Below are 26,518 nucleotides of genomic sequence, written 5' to 3'. Positions count from 1 at the left end.
TAATATGTGAGGATGGGAGGATGTTGGTGGTGGAAGGAGATAAACTTTGTATACAGTGTGGCTGGTATATTTTGGGTATACACTATGCTCACGAGGAAATCCACGAGAAGATTAATGCTACGGGCGCTTCCTTGGAACGCTACATGTGATGTTACTGTACAAATTCACATTATCAAAATGTTCACCTAACCAAAGGCTGATCAGCGGGATATCCTTTGATATAAAATTATTCTTAAATGACCTTGGTTCTTTGTTGATCAAACTGACAACATAAAATTAAAATACAGCAATAACCACGTTTTATCTCTTTCTTCTTGCAAAGAAACAAAGCAAGATAAATGCACATTCTACATCAAGAAACATGAAAAGATATCTGTTCCTTAAGAAGTTTAATGTGGTGCTACACATTGAAGCGTTTCGTTGACGACATCATAGGTTGTGCTTGTAACATTATCATAGCATACACCTAGATTGTAGCTTACGCCATGGCCTTTTGGAAAGCTGAAGTTGTCTAGTAAAGATGCGATTCTTATTTTGGGTGGTTGGATGACTGGTCGTGTCAGATATCATGAGCCGATTAGAGGGAAAGGAATGCGACGAATGCTGAGAAAAGAAATTCTTGCTATTCTGCTGATGAACGCAAATAGAACCTCAAGTCTCTGTCCTGAATGTGAAATCGGTGGGTTAGAAACTTTCAAATTCGTTAAAAATTCAAGGCCGTTCGAAATACATAAGATGTTTACTGTTAAACAACATGGTCTTTTAAGATATTATATATCAAGAATGCAACAAAAAGTAATATAAATATGCTGTTTTAAATAGATGTAAAAATCAAAGTTGTTTGAAGACCCAACAATCTAGTAGGCTTTGGAACAGGGATCTTGCCTGCTGTATTAAATTTTCGTTCGATATTGCTATCACTCAGAGAGATAGGCGATCGACTTGAAAGCTTCATGAGATACATTAAGAGAACAAACGAAAAAGGGACCACAGCACCAAAGTAACAAAAGAAAACAAATCATACTTGATTCCGCTTCGGTTATCGCTGAAGGTACCCAGAGTAAAAGCTATTTAACCATTCACAAATCATCCCGACACTTTGTCTACAAAAAACCTTGTAAGCGTCTAGCTTCATTATTGTTGACATTTATCTAAATTTTTGTGTATGATTGTCTAATTTTAATGACAAGTTGTCTAACTTATTTTTAAAAACCTGTAAAACAATATTTTCTGTGTATAACAGTTTAGTACAAAAGATGTTCCTTGTTCTCCCTTTGTTTTATTATCAGCATAAGAAGACGTATTTAAGTGTATAGATTATTATATAAAGACACTTTAACCAGCCTTGTAGCTATTTGTAAAAGGGTTAATCATTCTTTTCGATTCTATATTTGGAATGCATTAAAATTACTTACAATTGCCACCAAGCACCTATAAAAAAGAGTTGAGTATATATATAGCACACGAATCATTTAATTATTTACCAATGAAGGGAGCAGCGAAACCAAGACCAAGGTACAAGGACATCTTGATTGCAAGACCAGCTCTGTTCTTGGTGTTGAAAGGAATGTTCTGATTGAAACAGGATTAATATCTATTCATGTTGCATCTATTTTACACATTACTTGTCCATTGGTGTTTTCAAAGTGATAGAGATCAGAGCGAGCAATGCGACGAGCAGCAGCAGAGCGCATGGCAGAACGAGCGAGGATGTTGGAGTACATTTTTAAAGTAACAGCAAAGGAAGAAGAAAAAAAATTTGTTTAAAAAATCGGGTCATGTAATTTGAGTGATTTTGAAAGTACACTAAGTCCACCCTGGCCATTTTGATGACGTAGATTTTTTTTGTCCCCCTTTTTGAACTTTATGCTTTATTTTCTTTGCGTTTGCATTTTTATATTTGGTGGAAGCTGCATCTCTTCATTAACTGAAAGCAACTGTCTTAATTCATTATATATTTGTAACAGTCTGTTGTTATTTTCAAAAGCTAAATGTATACGACTTTCTAAAGCTTGTCTGCTACAATCGTGGTGCTTGTCAACAACTCATCCGCTCTAATTCTAGTTTCAGATGGTACTTCTGATTAAAGCGCATCAGAGCTTTCAGTAACTGCTTCGATATCATTATTTTCTACAGCATACTGGATAAGTATTATCCATGGCATGAACTCTCAAGTTAGAGTCAATTTCTAGATAATGTAAGTATACTGTAGCATTTCTCTTATTATTGCCATGACAGTCTACCTTGGCTGTAAACGGCACAGCTTTTATCAAAACGATAAACTAAATACATATGCTTACAAGCACACCTATTTTGTTGAAAGCCTATACAATTGCACACAGTCATCATTCCTTGCTCAGTTGAAATACTGTATGCAACTTCTATCGTGAAAGACTTGACAATATAACAAGCTTCTTCATCGATATACACTTTCTGCACCATATCTTCTAATGACAGCTCATTTATCTCTTCTGCTGCAATCATTCTCTTTCTTGCCTCTCTAGTCTTTGAACTCATACGTTTGATATTAGCAGCCATCCTTGCGGTATTGTGCATAAAATCGGTATGAACATCATCAAACAAGATAAAGATTAAGCGATCCAGCCTTCTACCCTCTTTCTTTGTAAGCAGTTTGCCTTCAATTGGCTGTACCAGCTGTTATTTTTTATGTTGGTACTGTAGATTATCGATGTTGACCTCGGCCTCCACATTGCTGCGATCGTCAAAATTCGCATCTTCTGTCGTCTTTTCGACAACATTGCTATTGATTGTCAATATCAGTTTTGAGGTTTATATTGTTTATTACCTTTAGGCCTTGTTGGTGATGAATCCAGCATGATCTATTTCTGCCACATAAATCTCATTATTTATCAGAAGACAAATCAATCCATAAGTGAGTGGCTTTGTCTAATTCAGAATGAAGACTCGTAAAAGATCATCAGGTTTTTTTTTTTTTTTATTTCTAAAGTAATTCAATCAAGTTCTGGAACGGTGTTACATGAAGGTCAGTCAAAGTTTGATAATAATGACAGTGTCAAATTTAGCTCAAGGAGTTATGGTAGCAATGGCTAATGTTTTTTGGGGGTAAAGCAGATCGTAAAAGTGAGGTCACAATACATTGTGCCATTCTAGTACTCATGGAATCTAAAGCAAGTACAGTGGTATATCTCTGCATAAAAGATCGTAACTTAACTCTCTACCTTCCTTCTAAAACATTTTAACCAGTACATGCGCAGGGATTTCTTAAAATAAAAAGGGGAATATAGAAGGGATAAGGATAGGGGGGGGGTTATTAAGATTACAATAACAAAAAATAGATTGTCAGTTTAAATATTACGAGTTATCATTTAGGTTCTTCTTTCTGCACGACTTCCTTTTTTCTCATAATGGATGTCAAATGTGTAACCCTGAGGTTGTCTTTGTCAAATGTAGAACTAAACAAGTATTTCTCAAATCGTACGATCAAATAGCCGTGTTTGGGCTTTAGAAGTCATACTTTATACATATGCGCGCATTCTACTTTTTTCCTACTCTTTTATTTCTTCATTTTTGCAATTAACAAAATAAGTCCCCTTTTTCTTTGAACAAGTTTAAGCAAAAGTCAAGTGATGGACATTATGCAGCTTACCGCCAGTGTTACTGAAAAAAGCTGCTTTTAAAGTTTAAGGAGTGGTCTGTATGACTGACGCTAGTCGATGAATGTGTATACATATATATATATATATGCACAATAATGATAACGTTCTGTATCCCTTTCATCTTCATTTACTCTAAATTATGGACCTACTAAATCTTGCTACGGAAAGCTTTCAGTCAATGGCCGTTTCCTCTGCACTTTTCTTATTCACAGGATACTTGGTCTATGTTCGCTACCGTCGTTACGAATACCTTAACAGCATGATCAAAAAATACCCAGACCCTAAAGTTGTGTTGGAAAACCATGACATTGCTATGGAGATTTACAGTCATATATTCAGAAAAGAGTTTCCACGTAAGAAAGCATATGTAACTTTATAAAGTGTTATTCCTAACGCGCTGTATAGTTTTTGCAAGATCTTCTTTAGAATTTGCATTATTTAAGCCATTTGCTACGCCTTCTGTAAGCAAGTTGCTGGTTTCAACAAGGGAATTCTTGGACAGATGTCCTCGTCGAGCTGAAGATACAGAACTCATTTTGTCTGAAATTATTGATCCTTATCCTCGTATTGAAAATCAACGTCTAGTTACTCCACATATAAGTGAAAAGGAAATTATGAAGCAGTACGAGCGCCGTGAAGCATCCATCAGAAGATTAAATGAACTGCATGGAAAATATCCTATTTCAAACGAAGATTATTTGTATACACTTGTCTTATTTGTTGCTGAACCTCTTCGATGGATTAATAAATGGGAATGGAGAAAGCTTGATATCCGTGAAGTTAATGTAAGTTAGTCCATGGATGTATAACTGATGTCTTAATATTGCACTTTAGGCTATATTCAAAGTATGGCATGAGATTGGGACTAAAATGAACATCAAGGATATCCCAGACACTCTGGAGGAGTGGTATGTTATACAAAAAGTAAGTTAAAAAAAAAAAGCGATATCAAGGTTAAACTAATATTGACACCAAAAACAGGAATATGTTGAATCTTCGGTTAAATATCATCCTGCCAATTGGATCTGCGCTGATCCAACTATTAAGCATCTCGGAAAGAAGTTGCCTGGTTTCATGCTGCCTGTTGTTTACAAAATGTTGCCTTGTTTGCTTGAAAAGTCAGAATGTGATGCATTTGGTATCAGTACTGCTTCTCTACCCATGCGTATCATATTCAATACTCTTATCTGTCTTCGTGCTTGGTTTGTTCGATATCTATGTCTTCCAAGAAAGGTATTTGACTTAAGGACACCCTTCTATGCAAATGAGCAAGGAAAGTATGTTCCACATTATTTTGTATACGACCCTCCAATTTACAAAGATGGATACCGAATCGAAGAGCTGGGACCTGAAAAGTTTATGCCTAAATGCCCTGTATTCCATGGTTAATTCTACTTTTGATCATATTGTCACATAACAAATAAAAAATATTCTTTAACATTGGATAAAGCAAATATGGTAGTTATGGTTACAGCATGTCAAATAAATCTTTATTACATAATACAATGAAACACTTATTGTGAGAAAAAGGATTTTTCACTCTTTTTTCCACAAGGGGTGTCTCGCGTATCAGCAGTAACAACAAGCAAACCTTGAAGTCAGTGGACAGTGCTTTTTTTTGGGCGGAGAAATTTCCACACTGTATAAAATCTTAAGTAAGCTTAAATTATGAACCATTTAAAAAGTATATTTTTTTCTTTTATTCTCTTTATTCCCTTTCTCCCCCTACTCTCTTTCTAAAAATAATTTATGGCATTAAAAACTTTTACTAGAGAAGAGGTAAAGCGTCATGCTTCTGAAGATGATTTGTGGATTATTATAGACTCATCAGTGTATGATATGAGTCGTTTTGTTGATATGCATCCTGGTGGTGCATTTCCCATCTTGGAATATGCAGGAAAAGATGCAACTGACGCATTTTATGGACTTCATCGCCAAGAAGTACTTGTCAAGTACGATCGTTACAAGATCGGTACTATCGCTGACGAAAAGCCTCAAATCGACTTTCAGGAATTTGGAGCATTTTCTAAAGTCCCATATGCTGAACCAAGTGCTTGGATGGGCTTCAAATCACCTTATTTCAAGTAAGTTTAACAGCGAGTCTTTGACTTTATGTTGACCTATATGCGTTGTTAGAGAGTCACATTTTAAGCTTCGTGCTGCTCTTCGTAAGATCATTGATGAAATGGCACCAGAGGCCCGTGAACTTGAAGAAAGCGGTTCCAAGCCCCCTGAAGAGTTCTTGAAGAAGCTTGGCGACCACAACTTGTTAGCTGCTAATATTGGCCCTGGACCATGGCTTCACGGCATGATTTTCCCTGGCGGAGTTAAGGGAGAAGAGTTTGATTATTTTCATGAGGTAAGGAGACAGTCTGATGACTTGTACACTTATCTAAAACCTAGCAATAGATGGTTGTTCATGAGGAATTTGCTCGTTGGAAAGTACGTGGATTTGACGACGGTGTCTGCGGTGGCATGGTTATCTCATTACCTACCGTCCTTAACTTTGGCTCTCCAGCCCTTAAGCAAAAGGTGAGTAAGGATAAGGCCAAGTGTCGCATCAACTAATATGTGATCAAGATTGTTCCAGAAGTTTTTGCTGGCAGAAAGCGTATTGCTCTTGCTATTACTGAACCTTACGCAGGTTCTGATGTAGCTCGTATTAGAACAACGGCTAAGCGCACGCCTGATGGCAAATATTTCATTGTTAATGGTGTCAAGAAGTGGATCACTAGCGGTTGTTTTGCTGATTATTTTTCTGTCGCTGTTCAAACCGAGAAAGGCATGTCCATGCTTCTCATCGAACGCGGTGAAGGTGTTGAAACTAAGCCGATAAAGACGTCTTATTCTCCAAGTGCAGGTACCGCCTATGTAACCTTTGAAAATGTCAAAGTACCCGTCGAGAACTTGCTTGGAAAGGAGAATAAGGGATTTTATGTTGTCCTTTCCAACTTTAACCATGAGCGCTGGGTCATGTTGACCGGTATATCCATGGCTTGTCGTCTAGTGGTTGAAGAATGCTTCAAATGGGCTAATCAACGTAAGGTATTTGGCAAACGATTGATTGATCAGCCTGTCATTCGTTTCAAGTTGGCCAAGATGATCTCTCGACTCGAAAGCTACCATAGCTGGTTAGAAAATATCACGTATCAAATGAACAATATGGACTATGCCGAACAAGCTGACAAATTGGCAGGCCCTCTTGCTCTGTGTAAATATTTATCTACACGTGTAGCTCATGAGATCTCTGACGAAGCTTGTCAAATCTTTGGTGGCCGTGCAATTACCAAGACAGGCATGGGAAGAACCGTTGAGCTTTTGCAAAGAACTTACAAGGTAATGAAACAAACTAAACTGTAAACAGTATATTAACTCTTTTTTGAAAAAGTTCTCTGCTATTCTCGGTGGAAGTGAAGAAATCATGGCTGACCTTGGCGTCAGACAAGCCTTGAAAAAATACCCAGAAGGAGCCAGACTCTAAATTATATATATGTGTGTGTCTGTATTATAATGATTATAATAAAAGAAATGTTTATTCATTGTTACTTGTTGCATTCAAGATTTCCAAGATACGGAGGAAAAGGTTAATGATATCAAGATATAAGCTGATAGAAGCTAAAATGTAATCCTCTGGAGAGTATCTGTTAAAGATCAAGTACGTATCAAACACAATGTATCCACAAAAGATGATGACAGCTCCAATAGCAATGGCTAGTTGAATTCCCTTGGAGAAAGGGAAAAAGATCTGTACAAAACTTGCAATAATCAATACCCAAAGCCCCGCAATCAAACTATGGAATATAATTTAGAAAAGAGGAAAAAAGGATATAATCATGACTTACAATGGTGCTAAACCTGAAAAATCCCATTTTGATTGTAAAGTAAATAGGGTGAGTCCAATAAAGACAGCCAAAGTGATTAGCAGTGCTTCAAGTACGAGTTGTTGGTTATAAAAAGTTACTATATAAAAAAAATAAAGATGAGTTCCTTCTGTGGCTGTATTTATCTGTTACACTTGCCTATTGTTCCTACTGCGTGGCCTTCAAGTAATGTAAACAAGGCTAATAAGCCATAATTAAGAGGATATGATCGTGATTTCCAGTAGAGAGCAAGCATAGCACCCAGAGCGCCCAATACAGATAGAATAAGCGACCATTGACTAAGGAAATAAGGGTTAAAGAGGAGTAGTGATCACAGGTGTTCCTTACTTTGACTGAACCCAATGTTTAATGGAGGCATTGTACATGTATACAGCGGTCAATAAGCTAGTAGCTAATAGTTGTGATGCCAAGATTGAATACACTTTTCTGACAAATTCTATACAAATGGTTTAGACACTTTTTTTTGGTTAATGTATAAAACACCATACGAAGTCTTATTTCCAATGAGCTATTTGCTACTGTCTCCTTGTACATGTCATCAACAGAGCCCATAAGGGGTTGATGTGCTTCTTCGTCATATCCAGGTGGTGGCTGTGTGTAAGGTGAACTTCCGTAAGACATGCTGTAAAGAAAAAAAAATTGATCGAAATTTCCACGCCTTTTCTGTCGTTGTACCATGCGTGATTGGCTGACTACGCATAGCAGGGCAGAGATACATCATTCTTTTGCATTTCCAAAGCTTATCATTCAAGCTATACTCTTTTCAATTACAACGCTATATATGAAATGGAAAATGCTTATGTCTGCTCAACTTTTTGAATTGTATTTTACATCATGAGAAAAAAGGCTGCTTTGAAGAGAGGGGATAGCGTTATCTATCATGATCAATAATGGTTTAGTTCGTGTTGCATAAAGAGGTTTTTAAAATCAGTCGATGGAATTAGGGCTCCTCTTTACTCTAGTACTGTTTTATATGACCGGTGAACACATAGAAAAGACTATTAGACGTGTAGCAGTCATAGGTGGAGGCCCTGGAGGAATTGCTGCTATACGGGCTTTAAAGAAGGAAGACTCATTTAGCACAATTACAGTTTATGAAAGGAATGAGCAAATAGGTGGTGCTTGGTAAATAAAAACTTATGTCCTAGATACAAGTGTAAATCTAAGTAATATATATATATATATATATGTACAAAGGTTATATTCTCCTGAAAGAGATCCTCCGCCAACTCTTCCTTCAACGAACGCTTTGCAAGTGGACGATACTTTAAAAGTTGGCAAGACTCATTCGCCCATTTATGCTAATCTACATACAAACTTACCAACCACAGTCATGAGTTACCGAGACGTGCCTTTTGATAACAAGACTCCTTGCTTTCCTTCTCATGTGTATGTTCTAAAGTATCTTCAAGATATTGTTGAACATGAAGGATTGATGCCCATGATAAAATTGTCGACAAGAGTAGATAAAGTTGATTATCACTCCAGCTGGACGGTAACTTCTACCAATTTAAAAACTGGCGAACAATCCGAGGAAGAGTTTGATGCTGTAGTTGTAGCTAATGGACATTATACGGTCCCTTATATCCCTGATATTCCTGGTATTGATGGGTTGCATAGCAATAAACGGGTTGAGGCGTTACATTCTAGAGACTATCGCGAACCAAGTATATTTAGAAATAAGGCAAGTAGCAAAGTTATTTATAGTACACTGAATAACCATTTCATAGACAGTACTCGTTGTTGGTGGAAGCTATTCAGGTTTAGATATTGTTAGAGAAGCATCCAGTGTGGCTCATAGAATATATCACTGTATCCGAACTCAAACCGAGTTAACCCGACAGGCATCAGAAACAAATACACCCAATGTGGTGCAGATTGGTCTATTAAAAGGAATCGTCTGTACAGCTGATACATGCATTATCGAATGCAGTGATGGACAACAACTTCAGAACATTGATATCGTCGTGTTTGCAACTGGATACCTTTTTAGCTTTCCATTTCTACCCTTCCAAGAGAATAACTTAATTCAAACTGGTCAAAAAGTGCACAACCTACTACACTACATGTTTTACGCACGTAACAAAACACTCTGTTTCATTGGTGTACCCATTCGTGTTGCTCCATTCCCCCTTATGCAGCGTCAATGCACCGTTATGGCGAGGTACTGGAGTGGTAAAATTCCTATCCTTCCATTTAAAGAGGAAATAGGAGACAAGGATAGTCGAAATGACATTACCATGGGTGTCGATCGTGAGTGTGAGTATAATAATCTGTTGGGAGCATGGGCAGAAGGATGGATCGGACGAGATATGAACGAATGGGACTCACAAGACGTGATTACTGGAAGGTTATCAAATGAATGGATTGATACTCGCAAGAATGCACTGCGTCTTCGAAAAGAATATTTAGGTTATTAAAAGTTTATTGTTCTTTTAAACATCGACTGCATTGACAAATAAAGTGATAATGTTCCCATAGCCTTGATCGGCGATTTTCAACAGTGTCATCTATCTGCCCATAGGATATACAGGCTTCTTCACCTTTTCGAATATAGCGTTTAGATATGAACTTGAACGCTCTACCATCCCGTTTTTTAAGCACATTTGGATCACATGAATGATTAAAATAGACAGCCGAAGGGTAGATGCCATAACCGAGTAATTCCAAGTCATCTGTTATCTCTTCCTGTTCTCCATTCTCCCATAAGCCAAAACTATTTGCTCTTTCACGAAAATAGATGGATCTAAATATGGTGTGATGTACATGAGGCAAAGTGGGTATATGGTTATTTTTGTATCGGCAGGCACGGATAAATGTGCAGTAAAGTGCCATGACATCAATAAGAGGTTGAGGTAGGATAGAGAGATAGGCTTCTTTGTTGTCTTGAACAATGGGTAATTGATGATTTTGATACAATTGCCTAAAGTAAGTTAGTTCATTATCTTGAATGTCAAACAATGATTCAAATTGAGCAGAGTCTTGAAGTTGTTTAACTAAACAAGTGGCAGTCAATCTCAACATGGGTTTATCGACTTCATCCAATTCTTTATATAGATCAACATCTTTTGTTATACAATCCCAAGCATGATTTAACCAAATAGACAAGGCATGATCATCCTTGATGTCAATCGATTCATTAATGGAAGGTACGGAGCCTTTTTTAATAGTGAGCGAGTTATTATTATGTAGGGATTCTAGTTCGATACGATAATAAATGCCCAGCAACGTATCCCAATAATGATCAAATGAGTTGATACAAAGTTGTTTACATCGATCCGAGCAAAATAAAAAATCCTTAAAATATTTCATCGAGATGTTCCATTGTTTACATTGATCCTCTGTTACAGCCTTCACCTTTTGTTTCTTTGGGTATGAAAAGTGAAAGCACCACATACATGTCTCTGGAGTCCATTCTTGTGATACGGTTGTGGCTAATGGCTCAGATATGCAGAGTAAAGTATCTTGAGGTATATCTGTTGTAGCAACATAAGCTCTTCCCTTGTTAGGTAATCGTATTATTTCGAGCATATAAAGTGACAAGAGTATAAAATTGACTAGAACTGTCAAAAAATTTTCATAAAATGGTATTTGATTGGATAATAGATTTAGCCGAGATCAAAATATTGAATTTAAAATTAGAATAAGGGATAAATGCCGAGTGTCTGTGTGTCTGTGTGTGTGTGTGTGTGTATATATGGATTAAGCGTATATTTATGTTTTTCGAGAGATGATACAAAAAGCAGTAAAAAATAAAATAAAGTGTGATATCATTCTGCTAAATTACGTATATTTACAGTAAAAGGGAAGCTTGTATAGTTTCAAACCAGAGACAAACGAGTGTTAGCCTTATTCATGTAAATTATGTGCATTGATGTTAAACCTGTTGAATAACTTCAAGAATCATCATCTCATGTCATCAGACAAGCGCATACATTTATATTCTCCGAGTAGAGAACCCTAAATGGGGAAAGGGAGAAAAAGAGATCACTTATAAATAAAAACCCTTCTTTTGTCTTTCTTTCTTGCTTTTGCCAGAATTATTTCATTTGGTATACTATCTTTCCCCCTCTTTCTCTATACTATTTAATAATCTCACTTTAGAAAAAAAAAAAAAGAATGCTCCTTATCACTAGTGCTGATCAATTGATGGGCTATTCTATCACATCTCACCTTGCACAATTTGACCATCTTCGTTCTCATCTTCGTGTGTTATGCGAGACAAAGTCAAGATGTCATGGATTTCGTAGAGCAGGCATTGATGTACACCAAGTCGATTACAATCATGTCAATCAGCTGTCTGTCGCTTTACGTGGTGTAGATCATGTCGTTCTAGTCATAGGAAATGAAGCAAATCGTGTCAAGCATGCAAAGAACATCTGCGAGGTTGCCTCTCGCTCTGGTGTTAAAAGTATCATCTGTGTATCTCACATAGGTGCTGTCTCTCGAAACCACTCTTCACTTCAAGATTATTTTCAAATTGAACAAGAAGTCATACAGCTACCTTGTCAGTACACTATTTTAAGGTAATTTCTCGTCATTGTTTGCTATTGTTCTTTGTCATATACCCTTCTTTATTAATCGTGCAATCATAGGCTGGATTTTATACAGCAGTACTTTCATCTATGGGCAAATTATGCAGAAAAAACCAAGGGACTCTTACTACCTGTGGCGGAGAACGTTGAGATCTGTCCAATCGATATCTCGGATGTATGCAAGGTAGTTGAATCCTTGGTTCTTGATCGACGTCAACAGATGGTAAGACACCTTGACTTATGTCATGATGGCCAAGTCTATACTCTGTCTGGTCCAGAACTTTTGAATGGTAAGCAAATGGCACAGTTAATAGCAGATGCAACAGGCTACGAAGGCTTCAAGTTCCATCAAGCACGTCCTATGGATTTATCCTATTATCTTGAGAATCTTGGTTCGGATGTTTGGTTTGATGCTCGTTTGAAGCAAGAAATGTCAAAGATTTTCAACGAAACATTTACAAGTGAAGAATACAGGAAAAGAGCCTATGCCGTGCCAACAAGTACATAAACAACATATATAAAAAAAAAAGAACAATTCGACTTATTATAATTGGATAGGTAAACAAATTCAAACCATACTTGATTACTTTGATTGGGTGCAAAAGACTTCAAGTAGTGTTTGTGTTCCTCATGCAAGTATGATCACAAACCTCTCACGTAAACCTCTTCAATTGTTTTTTGAAGAAAATGCAAATATGTTCAAGCCTAGAGTATAGACGCTCCCATTCACTCTTTTTTTTTTGTTCTTCTACTACTACCAAGTGAACTGATAATAAACTATTACTCTGTAACACGACATTCATAGTATTCGATTGTTTAAATCATTCTTGTTCTTCTTTCTTTCTTTCTCTCTTTTTTTAATGATTGAGTACATAATAAAAAGAAAAAAAAAAGTAAAGATAAAAAATCCTAGTATCTTTTTATGCTAAAGGATGCTCAGTATTCGGAATCATCTCCAATATTATTATTCATTACTTACTTGCGTATTTCTTTGTCCAATCTCTAGCTCGAGATTCATAAAGAGCTCTGTCAGTCTTGTAAATATGGGCGATCTCTGGCACAAGTGGATCTTTATAAAAGGTGTTAGTTTTATATATTAGAAAAAGTATACATGATTACCATCAGGATTGGGATCAGTAAGTAAAGAGCATACAGACAAGAGCACTAAATATGGCATTAAAACTAAAGAAAGGTTCAAATAATAATAGAAATTTACCCTTAGAGATCGTAAGAGCAGGGGACCACTGGTCTTTCAAGATATCAAGGCAAATAGATCCATTACTATTGATATTGGGATGATAGATTTTGGTAGTAAAGTTAACCTAAATATATATTAACATTTTGTTGTTCTTGTTTTTATTATTATAATTATTATTATTATTTACCTTTGGTGGTTTGAAAGGATAGTCGGTAGGAAAGTGTATACCTAAGAAAAAGACACCATTTTGGTATGGACTATCCTCAGGACCAATAATGGTTGCTTGCCAATGAAACATGTCTTCTCCAATAGGTCCTGCAGAGCAAGAAGAAGGAGGGTCGCGTTCAAGATCTTTAAGTTCCTTTTATAAATGGTAAACATGATTCATTAATTTCTCTTTCTTTTTTCTCTTTTAAAAAATAGTAATCTTACTTTGTTAATGCGCTTTAAAGCCATCTTTTGTTGTTTAGTTTTGTAAAAGGAGAAAGGTTACTTGTAAAAAGAAAAAAGGGAAAAAGAGAAAAAAAGAAAAAGAAAAGAAAAAAAAAGTAGAGGGCTTTCTAATAATGATGATCGAACGAACATGCGACATAGATTATGAGCCAATCAAAAATATTGACTGTCACTGCTTTCTTTCAATTTTATACTTCTTTTCATTTTTTATGACAACACAGACTACTGAACTGTCAAGGGATCTACTTTCAACAATAAGAGTTTCAAAGATATTTCAGGACTCTGATGGTCCAATCACTTCACTTTCATTCAATGACAGTGGCGTCACTTGTTTAACTACTGCTGAAGACGATAGCTTAAGAGTCTATGACGCTTTAGAAGGATCGTAAGTGATCAAGTTGTTAATGTTCATTACTAAAAATAATAAAGATCAAAGGCTACAGTATTTTCAAAAAAGTACGGCGCTACATTAGCAAGGTTCTCACATCATGACAACAATGTGATTTATGCATCAACAAAAGAAGACGGTAGCCACAAAGAGCACATACATGCGCGCGTAATTTAGTTCTTACTTTTATTTTATAAAGACACGCTGAGATACCTTTCACTATTTGATAACAAATTCATTCGTTACTTTCGTGGACACAAAAAGAGGTAAGCAGTATGCATAATGATTCAATATATATATATATAAATACGATTGTTGATAGGGTAACAGCCATTGATGTGTCGCCTATAGACGATAGAGTCTTAACCGCTTCATTGGATGAAACAGTTCGTTTATGGGATTTACGTTCATCTACAGGACAGGTAGAATATAGACTGGATCAATGATATATGTTTCTTATTTAAATATAGGGCGTAGTGCATGGACAAGGACGATTAGTGGCAGCCATTGATCCACAAGGACTAGTGTTTGCCGTAGGCACAAATACAAACATTATCCACATGTACGACATTGGTGAATACACGCGTGGACCATTTTCATCATGGTCTATCGAAGATCCAATCTATCCTTCTACACCAATACCAGAATGGACTAGCATAAAGTTTACAGCTAATGGAAAATATATAATTGTCACAACCGTTGGCGATAATATGTACGTCGTAGACTCATTTAATGGTCGTATCATGCATCGTCTGATAGGCAATGCTGGCCCAAATGATGCCTCAACCAATGGAGAAGAAGTCAGTCTCACGCCAGATGGACGGTTTGTGATGGCAGGCGGAAGTGATGGTCGTGTAAGAGTGTGGGATCTATTACAAAATGATAAAATAGACATCGAACCCTTCCTTTCTTTACAATCTCCTCATAAGGATCCTATTAAGGCTGCTGAATTTTCACCTTCACACGCCATGTTTATCACAGCAAGCGACGGCTTGGTAAGAATAAAATCAAAAATAAGAACATTCAATAACATTCAAACATAGGCCATGTGGCTACCTGTATCACAACCTCAATAGTCTTATAAGCGGAGATTTCATCTTTATCCATATCTTGCTTCTCTTTTATCTTTCTCTCTCTCTCTCTCTCTCTTTTGTATTTATTTTTCATAAAAAGGTTCATTAGACTATGACAATAAAAAATAAGCTCACTATATGCATTGATCGAGGAGGTACTTTTACAGATTGTATTGGTTTTTTGGGTAAACCAGAGGATGATGATTATAAGGAATTTGTGATCAAGTTATTATCCGAGGATCCTTCCAACTATAAAGATGCTCCAACAGAAGGAATAAGAAGAATAGTTGAATTGGCAACTGGAGAGAAGATTCCCAGATCTCAACCAGTTCCAACCAGATTCATCGGTAAAAATTAAACGCGTAGTTTTTTTATCAAGTGAATAATAATAGAAACATACAGAAAGCGTACGCATGGGAACTACAGTTGCTACAAACGCATTACTCGAAAGAAAAGGAGAAAAGAACGCATTGTTGATTACTAAAGGATTCAAGGATCTTTTGACTATTGGAAATCAGTCAAGACCCAAAATCTTTGATCTTTGTATTAATAAGCCAGATGTACTCTATGAAAAGGTTATTGAGGTTGATGAACGGTAAGTATGTGTTACTCATTCAATCTGCGCATAAACTTGAATTCGTTCTTGTAGTATCGTCTTGGTGAATTCCGCTGTCTCGGAGAATCAGATCAAGCCAGCTCAAGAGGATGAGTTTATAAAAAAAGGCATAACTGACGAATGGGTAAAAGTTCTCAAGAAGCCAGGTTAGTGTCCAAAATCAAAAAGTAGCATAAGCTTACATTTAGCTCTAGATCTAACTAAGACCAAGCAACAACTTCAACAGTTATATGACGAAGGCTACCAGAGTATATCTATTTGTTTAATGCATGCATATATTTATCCTGAGCATGAGAATCAAATTGGCAAGTTAGCCGAGAGCATAGGTTTCTCTCATATCTCACTTTCAAATCAAGTGATGCCCATGGTAAAGATTGTACCTAGAGGAACATCTGCCACAGCGGATGCTTACTTGACACCATGTATTCAGAAGTATATCCAGAGCTTTGTCAGCGGTTTTGATGATGGATTCCAAAAGGGTACTACTCAGCTACAGTTCATGCAGAGTGACGGTGGATTAGTGCCAGTAAGTCACTTCTCAGGATTCAAGGCTATACTATCTGGCCCTGCTGGTGGCGTTGTTGGATATGCATTAACGTCATACAATGATGTACCAGTCATTGGTTTTGATATGGGTGGGACAAGTACAGATGTCTCACGCTATAATGGTTACTTTGATCATGTATTTGAGACAACGACAGCTGGTGTAACGATCCAAGCACCTCAGCTAGATATTCATACCGTTGCCGCTGGTGGTGGGTCTATGTTATTCTTCAAGAATGGCATGTTTGTTGTTGGACCAGAGGTAATGATGATATCAACAAATGATTTAAATTAACTTTTTGAATGATTAGAGTGCAGGTGCTCATCCTGGACCAGCCTGCTACAGGTACACATCATATATTCGCAATAGGTTATACTAACTTATCTCTCCATGTGCTAAGAAAAGGGGGACCATTAGCAGTTTCTGACGCAAATTTATTCTTGGGTCGTCTTTTACCAGACTACTTTCCAAAGATATTTGGTCCTAACGAAGATCAACCTCTCGACAGGCAAGTGGTTGAAGAAAAGTTTAAAGAATTAGCAAAAAATATCAATACGTCAACGGGAGAAGATAAATCGCTTGATGAGATTGTATATGGATTCATTAAAGTAGCAAATGAAACAATGTGTAGACCTATTCGTGCATTAACTGAAGCAAAAGGTCATGATACCAGCCAGCATGCGTTAGCTGTGTTCGGTGGTGCAGGAGGACAGCACGCATGTGGGATTGCTCGTAACCTTGGTATTAGTAAAATTATCATGTACCGACATAGCTCTATTCTTTCCGCTTTTGGACTTGCCCTTGCTGATGTTGTTCACGAAGTGCAAGAGCCTTCTGCTCAAGTATTCAGTAAGGATACTCTTTCGCGTATCCAAGGACGCGTAAGTGAATTGAAAAAGACATGTAAAGAGGAGCTTTCCAAACAAGGGTTTCGTAATCAAGACATTGACCTGGAAGTTTACCTTAACCTTCGCTATGAAGGTACGGATTGCGCTTTGATGACACTTCAGCCTTCTGAATCAAGTTGGGACTTTGAGAATGCATTCTGCGAGTTGTACAAACAAGAATTTGGCTTCTTGCTCAAAGATCGTGACATTTTGGTAGATGACATTCGTATTCGTGGAATTGGCAAGACAATGCGTCATAAAGACCTCACGCCTGACAGAGAAGCCCAGGAATTATATGCTTCAAATCAGATACGACAAATAGATAGCAGTAAGGCGGATTCTTTTACTTCCGCATACTTTGAAGAAGGAGGGCGAAATGGTCATGTTCCTGTCTACCGTCTGAGTCATTTTGCTCCGGGTTCAATTGTAAATGGTCCAGCCATCATTATAGATGCTACATCTACAGTCGTGATCGAACCGTCTTGCTCTGCTTTGATTACTTCTAACCATCTCACGATCACAATCGGTAAAGGAGAAAGAAAGAAGGTGACAACAGAAATGGAACCAATTCAGCTATCTATCTTTTCTCATCGATTCATGAGCATTGCTGAACAAATGGGTCATACTCTTCAAAAGACAGCTATATCTACAAATATCAAAGAACGACTTGGTAAAACGAGCATGGTATGATAATACAAAACTAACTGTCGATAAATATAGACTTTTCTTGCGCCTTATTTGGTGCTGATGGTGGACTCGTTGCTAATGCCCCACATATTCCTGTGCATCTAGGTTCGCTAAGTCATGCAGTAATATATCAATTAAACTATTATAAGGATGACTTGCATGAGGGTGATGTTATCATGACGAATCACCCTGCAGCTGGTGGCTCACATTTACCAGGTAAGGGTATCATTGAATAAATATAAGTATTCATATTCTATTGATAGATATTACTATAATCACGCCTGTGTTCAATGATGGTAAAATTGTCTTCTTTGTCGCATCAAGAGGACATCATGCGGATATTGGCGGAATATCACCTGGCTCTATGCCGCCTCATTCTAAAGAATTGTTCCAAGAGGGTGCTGCAATCAAGTCGTTCAAGATTGTTTCCAAAGGTCACTTTGATCAAAAGGGTCTTGAGGAGCATTTGTGTGTTATCCCTGCATCATATCCAGGCTGTTCTGGTTCACGTGCATTCAAAGACAATTTGTCTGGTAAGGGCACCTTTGTTTATTAAACACATGAACTAACCCTGTTCAAGACTTGAAGGCACAGATTGCTGCTAATCAAAAGGGTATCACCTTGGTCAATGCGTTGATTGAAGAATACTCTCTTGAGGTTGTACAGGCATACATGATGCATATTCGTCGTAACGCAGCGAATGCTGTTAGACAGTTATTAAAGGGGGTTGCTAAAAATAATTCTTACAAGGATTTGGCGGCAGTTGACTATATGGATGACGGTACACCCATTCATTTGCGAGTATCGATTGATCATGAAAAAGGCGCTGCCTTGTTTGACTTTGAAGGCACTGGTCCTGAAGTTTATGGTAATACCAACACACCTGAAAGCGTGTGTTATTCTGCCATCATATACTGCCTTCGCTGTCTTGTAAATCAAGATATACCTTTGAATGCAGGCTGTTTGGAGCCCATCGCTATCAAGATCCCTCCTCGTTCTATCTTGAGCCCTTCAGAAAAGACCGCGGTGGTCGGTGGTAATGTACTTACAAGTCAACGTTTGGTCGATGTTGTCTTGAGAGCCTTTGAAGCCTGTGCTGCTAGTCAAGGTTGTTGTAATAACTTGACATTTGGTAAGGGCGGTAAAAATAAGGAAACTGGAGAGGTAAAGGCTGGCTGGGGCTACTATGAAACTATTGCTGGCGGTAGTGGTGCTGGCCCAACTTGGAATGGGCAAAGTGGTGTCCACACGCATATGACAAATACTCGTATTACGGATCCTGAGATTCTTGAACGTCGTTACCCTGTTATTCTGCACACTTTTGGTATTCGTCCAAACTCTGGTGGTGATGGTCATTTCCGTGGCGGCGATGGTGTTATACGTGAAATTGAATTCTTGGAAGATGATATTCAAGTTTCCATTTTATCCGAGCGCCGAGTATTCCGACCCTATGGTCTAAATGGCGGTAAAGACGCAGAAAAAGGAATCAATCTCTGGGTTCGCTATGAAAAGCAAGAGATTACACAAACACTGAATTTGACAGGAAAGAACTCTGCACTCTTTTCACGCGGTGATCGTATTGTCATCCTTACGCCAGGAGGAGGTGGCTATGGTCAAAAAGAAGGCAACTAGGGTATTTTTATATAAAGCAAACTTTTATAAATAAAACAGTCTAGAAAGTACATCTTTAATCGAGAGGAACCCAATCTCTAGGATTTTTTAATACTTCCAACAAGTCTTGTTCACTTGAGCCTTCTTCTACTTCTTTCATATATTCCCATCTTGCAGTCAAAGGTAAGGACATTAGAATGGCCTCAATACGAGCACCAGGGGTTTGAAGACCAAACTTTGTACCTCTGTCCCAGACGAGGTTAAATTCAACATAACGTCCACGACGAATCTGCTGCCACTCTTTCATCTCTGGTGTATACTTCATATTCATTCTCTTTTTCATGATGGGGATATAAGAAGCAGTGAATCGATTACCCATTTCTTTTATAAAGCTGAAAAGCTCATCTGCTGGCTTATCATCTAAATCATCGAAAAAGATGCCGCCCACACCTCTTGCTTCACCGCGGTGCTTAATGAAAAAGTACTTATCACACCACTGCTTGAATTGACCATAGTATTTCTTGTCAAACTTATCGCATCCGTCCTTGAGCACTTGATGGAAATGGATAGCATCTTCTTCATAAAGGTAAGAGGGCGTCAAATCAGATCCACCGCCAAACCACCACATCTTGGGTGTGCCATCTGGGTTTTCTATTTCAAAGTATCTGTAGTTCAAGTGTACGGTGGGTGCATTAGGATTGTGAGGATGAATGACGAGAGAGATACCAGCAGCAAAGAAAGGTACAGGTCCATCTGCAGAAATATCTTTTCCTCGATCGTGCCTCATCTGCTCAACGGCTGCTTTGGGTAGCTGACCATAAACAACAGAGACACCAACACCCGCTTTCTCAAAGACATTACCATCCTGAAGTACACAGGTAATACCTTCTCCACCTTCTGGTCGTTCCCAGGCTGTCCTTGTGAATTGTTTACCATCTAACTGCTCGATTTCTGATACAATACGGTTTTGAAGTCCCTTGATGAATGCTTCCATACGAAGGCGCATTGGGTCTTTATCCGTAATAGGTCCTTCAGTTTTCTTTTCAGAGAGTTATTATCATCAACTGCTTTTTTTTATTAGATAACTTACTCGTTGTCTGTCATCGGACACAGCATCACAGTGAGCCTGTTGATTGATTAAAAATGTACTTGTATAATTGGGTGTATTTACCTGTTCCATGCACCATGCACTAGCTCCAATGGTAGCTAAGGCAGCAATGGCCGCTTTATTTTTCCAGTTACCAGTGATAGTAGCAATTCTTGCAGTGGCATAGAATCTTGACTTGTTTGGTCTATGTCAAGGTGTTATGACAGGAATAATCACTAAAAAGTACATACGTGACCAAAGTTCCTCGAAAGAGTTGAGCTACTCTCATTCAATGCTAAAGTTAGTGATACATTATTGCCTTATTCTTATTCTCTCACCTGTCCTTTTACTGCAAAATCTAAGCATTTCTTTGGAAAAAAGGGATATCTTTTTTTTTTTTTAAATTTTCATGGGATAAAATTTTGTATTCCGAGCAGTCTTGCTTTGATAATTTGAAATGGTTCTCTTTTGGACGATTCCTTTGATGCTAGAGTAATTCTTTTATATATCTTTAACATTGGAATAAACTGTTGTATTGCTTGTTTCTTCTTGTTTTCATTTCTGTAGGTGTTTATGTGTATTTTGAAAGTCACTGTTGTCCTAAAGAGTCTTTTTTTTTTTTTTTTTTTTTTTTTTTTTTTTATATACACGCACACACACAGAGACACACAGATAAATGTTTTATGACGATCCTGACGACATGGATTATGAATATACCAATCCTCAATATCAAACTCCTTTTAATTCAAGGTCATTTTTAAGCACACAGCCTTGCTTTCAAAAAGAAAGTACTTTTATGTCTTCTACTGGCTTCTTTACAAAATCTTTATTTGATACCAAAGAATTGCATGCAACAGATGAAATTTGTGATCTATTAAGTGGATTCAGCCTTCAAGAACAAATAGAACAAAAGGATGAAAAGATAGAAAAAGATACAAAAGTAATAATCATAAAAGATATTGTAGATTTACTCATATTCTCATAGATTGAATCTACATCCCCAAAATATACAGAGGAAAGCAAACAAATGACAGATACAACAAACAAAGAAGAAGAAGAAAAGAAAGAAAGGATATTACCTCTTACAACAACAATAAAACCAACATCAATTGCATCCACAGACTTTCAACCAATTACTCATCATTCACCCACTTTTATTTACAATCAAGCGCCATTTCCTCATATAGATCCTTTTGCAGAGAAACATAGCACTATATATTACATCACAAGCCTACTAAAAGTCGGATTCTTTAGCATCATATTCTCAGTGCTCTTCTACCTCTTTATTCAATTTGCTCGCTTTATTCATCAGGATATGAATGCAAAAATCACCAATTATGAGTTTAACCAACTTAATGAACAGAAATATTGTCAGCGACAGTATGAAATCAATAACTGTTCGCCAAATACTAGACTTCCAGCTATTGCAGACCTGTGTGAAAGCTTGGAGAACTGTCTATGGCGCCCTCTCTCTGTTAGTAAAGCAAGAATATTAGCTGAAACTCTGGCAGACATTGCAAATGGATTTTCAGATGCGATCACAGTGAAAACTATGGCAAGTCCTTATTATAATTTGATTTATAAAACTAACGTCCAATGTTTATATAGTGTCTAAGCGTCTTGACTGGATTCGGCGTATTATGGTCTATAACCAATGTTTTAACAAGAACAAGACAATGCAACAAGGCAAATGTCAGCACACTGTCATCATCAGTTCCTGCTAGTGATAATAGGCTTCTGACGTGCTAATAAAAATAAAAACAATGCTATTTATTATAAATAAAAGAATAATTGACTCGTAAGAGAAAATAAAAGCAGTGCAGTATTCAAGATTTTAAGCTGTTTACTGTTTTATCGACGGCTAATTGTAAATAATAGCACGCTTCCGATAACAAGCGTTGAACCTAAGCCCTTATAGACCGTAAGACCTATAGAGTAAAAAAAATGAATAAGGGGCAGGTGGCATCTAAAGGAAACTTACATTGACTTGCATCCGATTGACAATATAATGAGTTACTGATCACATAGATTAAAACAGCCCTAAGGCCTTGTAATATTCCGGTAGCAACCTTTAGCTGAGTTAGTACGGTTGTTATATAAATCTTTTTTTTTTTTGATATATAATCTTACACTTCCAGTTCTATCAATCAATTCATAGTAATTCCAAGAATGTACTGCATTGGATACACTCACGATGACATACATTAAAAGAACTGTGGAAGTATTTGTACCCTGAATATGGATTAGTCTGTCAAACCGTGGAAGAGTATATATGCCTATCCATCCAAGTGAAAGCAAAGATGTATATATCCCCGAATAAAAGCATACTCTTGCTGGCAAAGATGGTGGAGTTTGCTTGGATAGGATATAATCAGAGTAAACATAAACACAGGCTAAACAAAAAAAAAGTAACATGAACACTCTCTTTGAGAGATATATACAAGTTTTACTTACAGTAAAAGAATGTGCCACTCAGAGTCATCAGGGTTCCAAACATCAATAATCCATTTTTTACTAAAGATACATAAGACTTGATTATATACATTAAAGATAAACCAACCTTCTTCACTGGCATCATCACTTCCTTTCATTGAATCTAGAGAGCTCATAGCTAAGCCAGCGCTTGTGCCAAGTATAGCAATCCACTGAAGGATAGATAGCTTTCTATTCATGAATAAGAATGTAAGAACTGCGCACCATATGACGACACTACTGTAAATGACTTGATACATCTACTGGCTGTTAGCTACAAACATCTACTTATTACCATACATTACCCCGCTTCCGATTATTGAAAATCCTACAGTGACGCAAAAATTAGCAAACACGTCCATGAATGCCAGCTTTATCACAGCCTTATGACTGATATGTCCTTCATGACTATGATCTTCTTCTGTATCCTCTACATTTACATGTAACTATTTCATAGAATGAGTCTGTGCTTGTGTTGAATCTTGTCATTCATACCATGTCACTCATCCTAATCTCATCTTCCTGCTGGGCTATTTTATTGTATGTAGTTTTATTCTTTTTTAATAAAGGGATCAGTGCGCCAACTAGTACCATTCCAAAGTACTGCGCTAACTGAGTAAGGTAGCTATCTCCAGCTTTTTTATATAACAAAAAAGGAGAGAAAAAAGAAAGATTTACAATGATGCTAATGTGCACAACATGTTAATCGTTACTTGCAGCTCCATGATAAAATATCCACTGCGTTCCAAGTGTTATTGAAATGCCAGTGGCCAGAAACGCGCACTGGTGAATGAAGACATAAAGGTTATCCCTTCGTAATACGCGGTTATGCAAGAAGGCCATTACAGTGGCCGACAAAAAGAAATAACAGAAAAAAGGTACCTGAGTGACAACTTTAAATTTGGTCACCGAAAACAGGTTTATCTGATAAAGTTTACAGCTGAAGAAAATAGGTTGGCCACCATTGTTCAAAATATGACATCACGTTTTTGGTTCGAACAGTGAATTTGCAAAATAATGACGTTGCAAATCACTCAAGTGGTGCGCGAGCTGTAGATTTCACACTATCGCATGTTGGTTGATAACAACTGTTAGTAGATAATAGCATTCTATTTGTTTAACAAATCATTTTTTATAAATTATTTTTAATACGTAATGGAGAAATCTATAGGGTATATTGCTGCGAATTTTTTTATAGCTGCTTTGTGATAAGGGTTGATAAGTGGAAGTGGAAGTTTTGTTTGCCTTCCAGTCTTAGTTGTTGCAGCTTGTATAAGATAGAAATGGCTGTGGCAAAGGAAAATACTTATAGCTGCCATGTTCATAGGGTTTGTGACAAATGGTACGAATAAACTGCTTTGTATATGTGGTGTGTCATCGACTGATGTTTTCGAAAAGGCTACGATAGCACGACCAAAGGCATCCGCTGCAATCTGTGGATGGTCAATGGTGTTGAACCAATAATCTACAGGACATAGAGATAAGTTACATGACAAGCCTTTTTCAAAGCTGCCACCATCATCCACTCTGTTTGCGTACAAGGTGTCTTTATACTTGTTGTAAGTCTTCATCATCAGTGCTTTTACCTCTTGCCATCTATTTTGGTCACTGAAAGTGACCATGCTGATTGTTCGGAAGCCACAGTTTTCAGCTTTATCAGGGCTGTAAACACACACCATTTTTTCTTGTCGAACGTTAAATTCTTGACGAAAACTTTTTACTATGTTGTTACTATTACTGCTTTCATATTTTGCCCTAGGTACGTAGGAAGTCGTTAGTAGGCTAATACACAAGATACATACGTTTAACGTAGCGCTTATACCCCATTAAATTTTTAGAATCGCTTGAGTTATTATCAATCTATAAGATGCTGTTAATAACGTTTTCAATTAATTTACTAATATTCAATCATACATTTTTTTCTTTGGTTGCTGTTTTTAGTTTGCTATACGGTTAAACAATCTTTTATTAAACCCAAGTGGGCGCGTAGTATTTTATACTGAAATTGCCCGGGCAAGTTCAACAAGGTGGGGTGTATAATATGGTGGTGGAGGGGGAAAGCATACAATCTAATGGGGGGTGGGTAGAGGAAGATAAATTAATCATTATAATTGGTAGGCTAAGGCTTGGTGGTGTTAAGGTTCATGCTTATTTCAACCTGGGCGGGTACCGCAATTATTCATAATTTGTTTATTTCCAACGACCAACAACCGAGAACCATAGAAAGCGGCATTAAAACCCTCAAGAGCAAGCTACTAGGAGCGGTTTTGTGGGATTCGAACGTAGGATTTTGGCTTCAAACCATAGATTTTTGACCACTGAGCTAGGGGCATAGGCTCCCTTAGAGATGGCTATACAGTATTTCCAAAAATTGTTGACACTGATGCCAAGGGTGGGGTTCGCGTTCGTTAAATTCTATTGTCACGTAAAACATTGGCTGATTACGCTTGCGGACAAATTGAATGTCGTATATGTAGGAGCCTTATCGTACAAAATATGTGTATATGAAGCACGAAAGCACTGTTAGCTCTTTTTTTTTCTTTTCTTTTTTTTGCTTCCTTTCTCATTAAAAACCGAGTATTACAATATGAGCTTTCAAATTTTCTACGAAGACGGACACGGTAATGCAGTTGCTGAATACGGTAGACCTGAGCCTATGGACTATATCAATGATGAAGAGCGATATGCTTTAGAAACAGTTAGTTCACACTCAGTATTTGCATAATCAGCCTCAGGAGAATAATTTCGATGTAGGCTCTGTGGCAGATGAAGATGCAAAAGATGATCCAAATGCTTGCATGAAGGAGGCGTCGAGTAAGCGAGTGTACACACTATATACGGATCAAGGCAAAGTTAGATTCTTTAAACTGATGTTTGAGAAAGTTATGAGTGCTTCAGCTGCTGCAAAACAATTAGGTATTCATGTTCGCACAGCTCAAAGATGGGCTCAAATGTACAAAACGGATCCTAATAGTGTTTTTATAAAGCATAAGAAGCCGGTCGCTCGCGTATACTTCAAGAAGAACACAAGCAAGTGATCTTGGAGTATATAGATGAGAATCCTTCAGCCGTCTTGGAGCAAGTGATGGAGCGACTACTTCAAAATTTTCAGGATCTCAAGGTCTCTAAAAGCACTGTCTACAATTTTGTAAGAACTGAATGTAGCTTGTCATTCAAAAAAAGCCCAATTTCAGCCTGTAGATAGGAACAGTGAAGAAAAAATTCATGAGCGTTTTGACTGGGTTCATAAGTGGGGGCGTACGGACATGAACTTTAGAACTAATTGCGTCTTTCTCGATGAGTCTGCATTTCACATTAATTTAAAGCGTAGTATGGCCTGGTCAAAAAAAGGATTGCCTGCTGTGATCACAGTGCCCAAAACCCGAGCACTAACAACAACGATTTTAGGTGCGATCTCTGCTTCAGGATTAATAAAGTGTAGCCTGAG

The 26,518-nt window shown here is 37.4% G+C and overlaps 14 protein-coding genes across 14 annotated transcripts; 7 read left to right on the top strand and 7 right to left on the bottom strand.

Annotated features, from left to right (window-relative positions):
- Positions 1 to 1,335: 1,335 nt before the first annotated feature.
- RHIMIDRAFT_233490 (uncharacterized protein) lies at positions 1,336 to 1,724 on the bottom strand (the record flags this gene model as incomplete). Its single annotated transcript, XM_023607970.1, has 4 exons — positions 1,336 to 1,351; positions 1,416 to 1,431; positions 1,485 to 1,572; positions 1,626 to 1,724. The coding sequence occupies 4 exons, from the start codon at positions 1,722 to 1,724 to the stop codon at positions 1,336 to 1,338; spliced, it is 219 nt and encodes a 72-aa protein (XP_023469590.1).
- A 2,053-nt stretch (positions 1,725 to 3,777) lies between these two features.
- RHIMIDRAFT_233489 (uncharacterized protein) lies at positions 3,778 to 5,027 on the top strand (the record flags this gene model as incomplete). The annotated part of the gene is made up of 4 exons (XM_023607969.1): positions 3,778 to 3,991; positions 4,044 to 4,423; positions 4,473 to 4,562; positions 4,620 to 5,027. The coding sequence occupies 4 exons, from the start codon at positions 3,778 to 3,780 to the stop codon at positions 5,025 to 5,027; spliced, it is 1,092 nt and encodes a 363-aa protein (XP_023469589.1).
- Positions 5,028 to 5,387: 360 nt separating this feature from the next.
- Positions 5,388 to 7,119, top strand: RHIMIDRAFT_233488 (acyl-CoA dehydrogenase domain-containing protein; the record flags this gene model as incomplete). Its single annotated transcript, XM_023607968.1, has 5 exons — positions 5,388 to 5,722; positions 5,775 to 5,997; positions 6,048 to 6,170; positions 6,219 to 6,974; positions 7,027 to 7,119. The coding sequence occupies 5 exons, from the start codon at positions 5,388 to 5,390 to the stop codon at positions 7,117 to 7,119; spliced, it is 1,530 nt and encodes a 509-aa protein (XP_023469588.1).
- A 51-nt stretch (positions 7,120 to 7,170) lies between these two features.
- RHIMIDRAFT_285971 (UPF0005-domain-containing protein) lies at positions 7,171 to 8,140 on the bottom strand (the record flags this gene model as incomplete). The annotated part of the gene is made up of 5 exons (XM_023613328.1): positions 7,171 to 7,429; positions 7,481 to 7,598; positions 7,658 to 7,797; positions 7,847 to 7,955; positions 8,008 to 8,140. 5 exons carry the CDS (start codon positions 8,138 to 8,140, stop codon positions 7,171 to 7,173), a joined length of 759 nt encoding a protein of 252 aa, XP_023469587.1.
- Positions 8,141 to 8,364: 224 nt separating this feature from the next.
- On the top strand, positions 8,365 to 9,984 carry RHIMIDRAFT_54128 (FAD/NAD(P)-binding domain-containing protein). Its single transcript, XM_023615384.1, has 3 exons — positions 8,365 to 8,644; positions 8,717 to 9,203; positions 9,250 to 9,984. The coding sequence occupies exons 1-3, from the start codon at positions 8,454 to 8,456 to the stop codon at positions 9,937 to 9,939; spliced, it is 1,368 nt and encodes a 455-aa protein (XP_023469586.1). The 5' UTR covers positions 8,365 to 8,453; the 3' UTR covers positions 9,940 to 9,984.
- Positions 9,956 to 10,267, bottom strand: RHIMIDRAFT_190347 (uncharacterized protein; the record flags this gene model as incomplete). The annotated part of the gene is made up of 1 exon (XM_023605927.1): positions 9,956 to 10,267. A coding segment is annotated over one exon (312 nt), but the record flags the coding sequence as incomplete, so codon positions are not given.
- Positions 10,268 to 11,638: 1,371 nt separating this feature from the next.
- On the top strand, positions 11,639 to 12,770 carry RHIMIDRAFT_233484 (NAD(P)-binding protein; the record flags this gene model as incomplete). Its single annotated transcript, XM_023607967.1, has 3 exons — positions 11,639 to 12,045; positions 12,115 to 12,554; positions 12,613 to 12,770. 3 exons carry the CDS (start codon positions 11,639 to 11,641, stop codon positions 12,768 to 12,770), a joined length of 1,005 nt encoding a protein of 334 aa, XP_023469584.1.
- Positions 12,771 to 13,025: 255 nt separating this feature from the next.
- Positions 13,026 to 13,708, bottom strand: RHIMIDRAFT_197121 (ubiquitin-conjugating enzyme; the record flags this gene model as incomplete). Its single annotated transcript, XM_023606173.1, has 5 exons — positions 13,026 to 13,123; positions 13,174 to 13,218; positions 13,271 to 13,376; positions 13,440 to 13,613; positions 13,685 to 13,708. 5 exons carry the CDS (start codon positions 13,706 to 13,708, stop codon positions 13,026 to 13,028), a joined length of 447 nt encoding a protein of 148 aa, XP_023469583.1.
- Positions 13,709 to 13,888: 180 nt separating this feature from the next.
- RHIMIDRAFT_264414 (WD repeat-containing protein 82) lies at positions 13,889 to 15,241 on the top strand. Its single transcript, XM_023611750.1, has 6 exons — positions 13,889 to 14,090; positions 14,135 to 14,232; positions 14,293 to 14,359; positions 14,416 to 14,515; positions 14,564 to 15,088; positions 15,137 to 15,241. The coding sequence occupies exons 1-6, from the start codon at positions 13,915 to 13,917 to the stop codon at positions 15,167 to 15,169; spliced, it is 999 nt and encodes a 332-aa protein (XP_023469582.1). The 5' UTR covers positions 13,889 to 13,914; the 3' UTR covers positions 15,170 to 15,241.
- Positions 15,242 to 15,278: 37 nt separating this feature from the next.
- Positions 15,279 to 19,532, top strand: RHIMIDRAFT_233481 (hydantoinase B/oxoprolinase; the record flags this gene model as incomplete). The annotated part of the gene is made up of 9 exons (XM_023607966.1): positions 15,279 to 15,513; positions 15,569 to 15,761; positions 15,816 to 15,928; positions 15,977 to 16,587; positions 16,637 to 16,671; positions 16,727 to 17,883; positions 17,934 to 18,116; positions 18,164 to 18,433; positions 18,481 to 19,532. 9 exons carry the CDS (start codon positions 15,279 to 15,281, stop codon positions 19,530 to 19,532), a joined length of 3,849 nt encoding a protein of 1,282 aa, XP_023469581.1.
- Positions 19,533 to 19,587: 55 nt separating this feature from the next.
- Positions 19,588 to 21,229, bottom strand: RHIMIDRAFT_310576 (uncharacterized protein; the record flags this gene model as incomplete). Its single annotated transcript, XM_023614672.1, has 5 exons — positions 20,937 to 21,229; positions 20,850 to 20,877; positions 20,683 to 20,803; positions 20,602 to 20,637; positions 19,588 to 20,550 (listed from the first exon to the last, which is right to left on the bottom strand). Exons 1-5 carry the CDS (start codon positions 20,962 to 20,964, stop codon positions 19,588 to 19,590), a joined length of 1,176 nt encoding a protein of 391 aa, XP_023469580.1. The 5' UTR covers positions 20,965 to 21,229.
- Positions 21,230 to 21,456: 227 nt separating this feature from the next.
- RHIMIDRAFT_54006 (uncharacterized protein) lies at positions 21,457 to 22,398 on the top strand. Its single transcript, XM_023615383.1, has 3 exons — positions 21,457 to 21,538; positions 21,612 to 22,153; positions 22,207 to 22,398. Exons 2-3 carry the CDS (start codon positions 21,626 to 21,628, stop codon positions 22,345 to 22,347), a joined length of 669 nt encoding a protein of 222 aa, XP_023469579.1. The 5' UTR covers positions 21,457 to 21,538; positions 21,612 to 21,625; the 3' UTR covers positions 22,348 to 22,398.
- On the bottom strand, positions 22,332 to 23,975 carry RHIMIDRAFT_53984 (uncharacterized protein). The gene is made up of 8 exons (XM_023615382.1): positions 23,784 to 23,975; positions 23,566 to 23,705; positions 23,376 to 23,516; positions 23,159 to 23,330; positions 23,053 to 23,112; positions 22,729 to 22,991; positions 22,580 to 22,667; positions 22,332 to 22,526 (listed from the first exon to the last, which is right to left on the bottom strand). Exons 1-8 carry the CDS (start codon positions 23,911 to 23,913, stop codon positions 22,450 to 22,452), a joined length of 1,071 nt encoding a protein of 356 aa, XP_023469578.1. The 5' UTR covers positions 23,914 to 23,975; the 3' UTR covers positions 22,332 to 22,449.
- Positions 23,976 to 24,037: 62 nt separating this feature from the next.
- RHIMIDRAFT_300358 (uncharacterized protein) lies at positions 24,038 to 24,749 on the bottom strand (the record flags this gene model as incomplete). The annotated part of the gene is made up of 1 exon (XM_023614348.1): positions 24,038 to 24,749. One exon carries the CDS (start codon positions 24,747 to 24,749, stop codon positions 24,216 to 24,218), a length of 534 nt encoding a protein of 177 aa, XP_023469577.1. The 3' UTR covers positions 24,038 to 24,215.
- Positions 24,750 to 26,518: the final 1,769 nt, after the last annotated feature.

The sequence above is a fragment of the Rhizopus microsporus genome (genome assembly GCF_002708625.1).
Source record: "Rhizopus microsporus ATCC 52813 unplaced genomic scaffold scaffold_2, whole genome shotgun sequence".
Lineage (NCBI taxonomy): Eukaryota > Fungi > Mucoromycota > Mucoromycetes > Mucorales > Rhizopodaceae > Rhizopus > Rhizopus microsporus.
This window is presented reverse-complemented; position numbering and strand designations above follow the sequence as displayed.